The sequence below is a fragment of the Sphaeroforma arctica genome, assembly GCF_001186125.1.
Source record: "Sphaeroforma arctica JP610 unplaced genomic scaffold supercont1.531, whole genome shotgun sequence".
Lineage (NCBI taxonomy): Eukaryota > Ichthyosporea > Ichthyophonida > Sphaeroforma > Sphaeroforma arctica.
This window is the reverse complement of record NW_014040027.1, coordinates 30,619-37,830: the sequence shown is the minus strand read 5'-3', so window position 1 is coordinate 37,830 and position 7,212 is coordinate 30,619. Positions and strand designations below refer to the sequence as shown.

The window sequence follows — 7,212 nt, the reverse complement described above, 5'->3', positions numbered from 1 at the left end:
CCTAAATGTCTTCACTATATAGACTTGTATTTCGTTACGACATTCAATTGTAAGAAGATAATAAAATTGCAACCGTCTGTACTGCCCTCCTTCGACGATAGATATAGTACGCATAAGAGGACAAAAGCAACCCTCCGCATATACATACAATTCTTGAGCCGGGTCGGGCTGTGAGTAGCTTGACCATGCCGCACCTAGACCAGACATGATATATATATGATATGTTGTCCTGTGAGCTAAAGATTGACTGTTGGGTAATATGTATTTGAGATAATTGATTCTCGGATTTCAGCCTTGTATCTGTTTTAGATAGAAGAGTTATGTTTTTATAGTTTTGGCCTCAAGCCTACCTCAACTTCTTGTGGGTGATCGTCTGATCGGATTATTCATTTACCAATTTTCTATGCTTTTACTATAAAATAATTCATTCACATCCGTGTATTTTCAAATATTAGTTGAGATGCACCGTAAGGTTTGATGCGAACTAGCATGTGTTACGTATAGAAGAAACAGGAAGTTTGATGCTTATGAGGGAGAGGTGAAACTAGTTACCTCTAACCTTCCATATCTGTAGTGTATTGGTGTGCAAATAGGGTATGAACAAAATATCTACAGAGTACAGATTCGAGATTGCTGCAAACTGGAATCGTCGGACGGTTCGAATTTATTGCGAGCTTCGGCGAACAAATAGTAAGTCTTGTACTTACCGCTGTTTCCAAGGTTATCAATCTCTTATACTCATGCTGATCAGGTCCCAGCCTTCTCATGGTTTAGTGCCTAGTACCGTATCGGACAATTGTGCCCTTCCATGCATCGCATTTAGTTCCGAAGATTTTACTTGGCTAGGTTCGCTTGCGTATTCCACCTGATCGTGAATCGATATATGTTCGAACAATGTATACGTCGTATAGTAGCAGACTGGGATTATGTATTAGTGAAACATAATACCGTATCGTACAATTCTGCCCGGCCATGCAACGCATTTAGTTTTGAAGATTTTACTTGGCTAGGTTCACTTGCGTATTTCACCTGATCGTGAACCAATATATATATTCGAACAATGTATACGTCGTATAGTAGCAGACTAATTTATGTATCAGTGAAACACCATGAACTCGGACTATGACGCTATTCTATACCCAAAGGCCAACACGGTGCATTTAATATTGGCAACAGCTCCCTGGTGGCAATAGTAGCACCAAGTCGTAGGGTAAAAGGAACTTTTACCATTGTAATTATGTTCTCGGTTGCAAAAGCTTGTAATAGAAATTATATTATGGTATACTTAGTTTAAGTGTTATATTTAATGGAGCTATAAAATGTCAGGAAGTGACTGTGCCCTTCTATCGGGGTTCGCATTCTGTGTTCCTTCAAGTGTGGTCGATCGCAGACTTCTCATCGATAATTGTCGCGTAGTGGACAATCGCCTGCCAATGCTTCTGATACTCTCTCCCAGGAAGGTGCCCACACTCGAAGTAGGAGCAGCCGTAAACGCGTCGAAGTCCAAGTCTCTGAACTGATTGACCTCGTATTGCTGTGAGCTTCTGCTGGGGTGTGATAAGCACTTGGATAAACGGCTCCATCTACGCTCTTTGTTGAAGTCTTCGTCCGCTTCTTCAATCAGTGCATCTTCCGGCATTACTGTATTATGTGTCATGCACATGCTGGTCATGGCTCTTGCTCTGACCCCCCCTATGGCGATGGTCAAGGCACGGTCGTGAGAGAGAGAGTTGGGGTTTTCCACTATAGTGTCGTCTGTAGATTTTAAATTAGTAGTGGTTGCTCGTCTGCGCATAGTTCCACTGACTGTACCGACCACATAGATACCCGCATTCGATATTCTACGAAGACCGTTGTTAAACCCGCTCTGTATCGTATTCCCCATACCAGTGTCCGTGTTAAAGTAATCCGAGGCGCTGGTATGGCTCGGGAATCCGTCGCCAAAGTCACGAATCCACATGATCCGAATGTGCTTGTACCATACCCGGAAGACGATTAAAGTGAACACTGCGTTGCTAATAACATCCACGTATTCCCAATGCAAAGCTGCCTGTCCATATGCTTCTTCCTGTTGTGTAGAAGCAGAAGACACGATTGACGCGTGTACTGGAGGAAATAAAAAATATAATACAATGTGAACTGCGACATCTGAATCAATTCTATACTGAGCATAGATACCTGAAACTCGTAGTAGCGGACATTGTCATACACAATGAGGATTGTAAGCATTGTAGCGAAGAACAGCAAGTTCCAGGTCTCAGATAGTTGATACCGCCTCAGTTGTAGTCGTTTCCTCCACAGCAGAAATGTTGCAATAAGGAGCAACAAGAGCTGCAAACAATAATAAGTCACCCTGTGCGTGTGAAGAAAGCCTAAAGTAAGTTGTCTTGTAGATTTGTTACTATGAATGATGCCCGAAGTACGGGCGAGCTCACATCGAGGTAATTTCGACAAGAAGCAGCTACATACAGCACATAATCGAAGACTTCGTCCTTTGTCAACGCCAGAGCCATATAAAATGCCAGTACTGGAATATTCAGCACGGCCAACGCGATCAGCATAAACCGTGACGATAACTGCTTGGCTTGAAGCTTCACGTGCTCTGGATAATATATAGTGACTAGGCGCGATGCTCTTACAAGCTCAGGTGCAACCAGCAGATTTTGGCCAAAGGCATAGAAGCCCCAAGACCAGTAATCCCACGACAACCACCTGCAAAATTTTGATATAGCATGCATGTCATTATGTCAGTTTCGTACCACAATTCTAGAGTTTAGACAAGCAGCTTACAACCGGTTGAACAGGATACTTAGCAATTTTAGTTTACTGTTATCGCCGCTATGGAATCGCGTAAAATTCATTTATATAAGATAAGTAAAGTACACTTATATTGGTAGGTAGATCACAACTGGCCAGGAGCAGCTGCACATAATACGACAAATAAAGCTTGAACCAGTCATATTCACCATTATTATTATATCTTTATCGAGTGTATTTGGCAGGCAAATGTTCAATGCGCCCTTTACGTCGTTCTACTGGAATTGCAGCTTACAACCGATGTGGAATGAACGAAGACGTAAATTGATCACTACTGACCGCGTAACTACTTATACAATATGAATTCAGTACGACGATAAATGATTCATTATTTCTATTCATTTTAGGGAATCGAAATCTTCAACCAGTCACAGCATCAATGTATGTGCATCGAATATTTCGACGGGCTGATAGCACTGTGTTTGATCAATTAAGTTGACGTAGTGCAAGCAGTGTTACTCAACATACCCCCACATGTCTGTTAACCTATCGAACTGGATCAGCGCACTCCCAAAAAGTGTCCATACGAAGAATATGAGATAGCTCTGATGCTTACTTAGCTTACGCCACTTTACGACAATGTAGAGCGAGATTAGTATGCTGGCAACTGCAGTCGTTGCGAATACCACTGTCCAGCATATTTTGAGGGATAATGGATAAACGAAATCCTCTTCTTCCTCATCCACATCGGCCATATCGAATATATCGCGACTAATAAACTGGTAACAAAGAAATATTACTAATTTGATATTTTGTGCTGAGCCCTTATACTTTTTGAATAAAATATCTGCTCTTCTTCATAGAGTAGTTGGACAGGTATTGATAGCTCTGTACTTGAGCGATTAACAATTTTATTTATTTATCACGTTTACACTATTTACTACATTTTGATATTTACTCGTCGAGCTTGACAGCTAATCTAAGTTTCGACACGCGACCTTTATTTTAGGGGGGAGGATGTAGAGGGACAGACTTAATTATTGAAAGTTCTGAAATGTCTGTACGGGTATATACGTGTACTAGCATCCACCACGCCAGCTTCTTGAAATGTGTGAACCGTTGCGTGCCTCGAGGACCATAGGGCATGTTTACTATTCATGCGCGGACAGATTCTACAAACAGCTCAAGGTCAAGAATACTCCACTGAAGTAATATACGCTAATATGTTGTCGAGTACATAGTAATAATACATAGATAATATGATGTTGGCGAGTTTTATTCATTCATTTAGACTTGATCCTATTTTCGGATTCTTATGTACAATAGCAGTTGAGGGAGCACTCGTTACCCACTTTCGTCGCATATTGATGTACCTCCTCCAATGGGGGTTGGCGGGTATTTCTTATTGTTGAAATCTTCGATAACCTCTGAAGAACCAAAAGCGGAAGATACGCTGCGGAAGTCTTGAACCCACATGATAATGATGTGACTTATCCAAATCCAATACAATAGTATTGATACTACTATTAGAGTGGCCAAATCAACATAAGCCCATGTCGTAGCTGATTCTCCGTATGCATCTTCCTGCAGTTGAGAATAGATACTATTTAGAAATATAAAGTAGTCGTACTTGTGAACATGTGTTCAATTCTACTTTTTAAATATACCAAACCATGCAACAGGAAATATTTCGCTTGCACAAATTAGCTGACCGGTCGTATTCTTACCTGAAATCCGTAGTAACGAACATTATCCCATACTATCAACAGCGCTAGAATTGTGGAGAATACGGCGAGGATACGGGTTTCTGAAAGCATGTGTTGCCTGAGTACTTTTCTCTTTCGCCACAGTAAAGCGGTGGAGAAAATCAGTAGGACCAACTCCAAGCAATAATAAGCCACACACAGGTAATCATATATCTCGTTCTCAGTGGTGGCCAGCAGAACGTATAGTAAGACGACTGGTGATTCTACAACGGCCAAAGCAAGAATCATCGCCCTGGTTGTTAGCTTTTTGGCCTCGATCTTCACCTTTTCCGGGTACATTACTAGCACCAAACGGACGGCCCGTATAAGTTCACCAGCCACTAGCAAATTTTGACCGAATATATAGCACCACCAGAACCAGTAATTATAACCCCACAATGACCAAATATCGCCCATTCTGTCGAAGATCAACAACATCAGACCCATGATTGTGAAATTGAAGTACATTAGATAAGATCGGTGTTTGCATTTTCTGTTGAACTTGTAACCAATGTATGCGTTTATGGTTATATTTGCGATTACAGCCAGCACGAATAGAACTGTATAGCCCAACTTCAGACCTGTCGGATAGGTTGATGATTCGTCTCCATTTGAAGCTCCAACAGATCCATCATCCGCCATATTGGGAGAATGCACTACGCAACAAAAGGACAAATATTTCGCTTTGTAGATTACAACGATAGCACGATTCTTCCGTGTTCGTAATTCCAAGTTATTGCACAGGATTGAGCGGGTATGCATCCAGTCGCATATGTTTATATATATTATATCTAAATTAGCTCTTTCAAAAAAATTGAAATAAAATACCTACAGCGTACAATATACATGTTTATTAAAATTTGTCGTATCTGGTGTCATTTTTTGATGTATTTATTCATAGCCTCCTAAAAAATAACAAATTTATTTTTGCACATATCCCTCACGCCTGACGCCACAAGGCTCACACTCCATTCGATTTTTTCATAATACAGTTACACTCTCATTTTGATTCGTGTGCAGAATTTGGCGCGCGACAACGATCTACATATCAGTCACACCGCATACGGCATAAATACCTTTAAGGCTCTATAGAGTATAATCATTGTTTTTCTTTTCAATATTCCCCCTGTGATTCAAGAAAATGTAATTTGTTATGTATTTAAACCCCCCCCAAATCTGTTTTAATTTTTGAACATGTTCAATGGCTGAGGCGGCTGGAGCCGCTGAGGCCTTCTCTCATGTGACAACAGGAGAGAAGGCCTCAGTTGTGAGTTGTCAGTTGTCACCTCTATTTATTTTTATTCTATTTATTTTCAAGAAGGCTATGAAATTTTACCAAATAAATATGTCACTTGGGGTCCTGGGGAGTCTTGGTATCAAGATGTAATTTGTATTTTAAGAACAAATAGAACTTATAGAAGTATAACTGCTGCAGACCTGCAGACTGCAGTCCTACTCCAGAGTGCAGGAGTTGCTTGCAGGGCATACAGGAGTCAGGAGTCAGAAGACAGGACTCACAGGAGTGTCACTGTGTTGGGCGTCGTCTCGAATTTCTATTTTCTATTATTTTGTTTTGGTTTTTTTAAAAACAAACAGTATTTAAATAATAAAAGGAAATACATAAATTACTTAACAGGCTACGAGGCACGGGCTAAATATTACGGGCTATTATAAACAATAAAAAATAAAATAAAAAGGCAAGTTGAATATTTAATCTATCAAAATCGCCCCTGTATTTTGTTAAGAAAAAAAAAGCATGTTGTACACTGTGCATTGATTTTTGATTTTCCATTCCATAACGATCCACTCTATTTACTCTGGTACTCCCTCTTAGAAGTTACAAATAATTAATTAGATATTTAAATACATGCACCACATACATGTAAAAAAACCCTATTTGATTTAGTGATTCAGATTGCCTTCTCTTGCTTGGACTGGTGATTGCCATGAATTTTACAATGTAAATATTTGCCTTCTCTTGCTTGGACTGGTGATTGCTATGAATTTTACACGGAAACCCGACACTCATTAATACGTTTCGAGTATTTATCAAATGCATCTTCTCATCGCCCTGAATATACCACAGATTCCGGTATGTTCAGTGTATTTGCTAGTGGTATTCTTCTTGTTCTCGTGATGCCATGCGGGTTGTGTCTGTTCGTCTGTAGTCAGTCGACTGGGCACGAACAGGTCTGAGATATCAGATATGTATACGAAATCCGCAATAATATTGGCGGAGAGATTGTCTAGCTTTACAACCGTCGGAAATAGTCACAAGTATGCGAGTAGTTCGTAAACCAAAGCCACTTACGCCTTTTCTAGTTGATTTCGATTCAAATTGCAGAGCATTCGGAAATAACATCAACCTGAACGCCAGACTGTGCTCATGGACTGTCATTTCATGTATGCGAGTGAAAGGTGCAACATCCATTTATACAGCAATAACTAGGGATCGTTGCAAGTTGAATGTGATACAGCAGCAGATAAAAGTATGACCATAATAAAATATTCGGTTTATGCCAATAGTCCGGGGTATATGCGTTGACTTGCGTAGGCGTAAATGCTCGTAAGTCTTGAGGAAAACAAAAACAAAGAGTGCAGTTAAGAACTTGTGACGGTAGAGATGTTTGTACATGTGAAAGAACCGAATCATATAGGACTATTGCTTTTATTACATTGAATTTGGATCTCATGTATGCTGGACGTATAT

At 40.2% G+C, this 7,212-nt stretch overlaps 1 protein-coding gene across 1 annotated transcript; it reads right to left on the bottom strand.

Moving 5' to 3' along the window:
* Positions 1 to 1,312: 1,312 nt before the first annotated feature.
* On the bottom strand, positions 1,313 to 3,512 carry SARC_07018 (hypothetical protein; the record flags this gene model as incomplete). The annotated part of the gene is made up of 3 exons (XM_014299054.1): positions 1,313 to 2,068; positions 2,640 to 2,712; positions 3,286 to 3,512. The coding sequence occupies 3 exons, from the start codon at positions 3,510 to 3,512 to the stop codon at positions 1,313 to 1,315; spliced, it is 1,056 nt and encodes a 351-aa protein (XP_014154529.1).
* Positions 3,513 to 7,212: the final 3,700 nt, after the last annotated feature.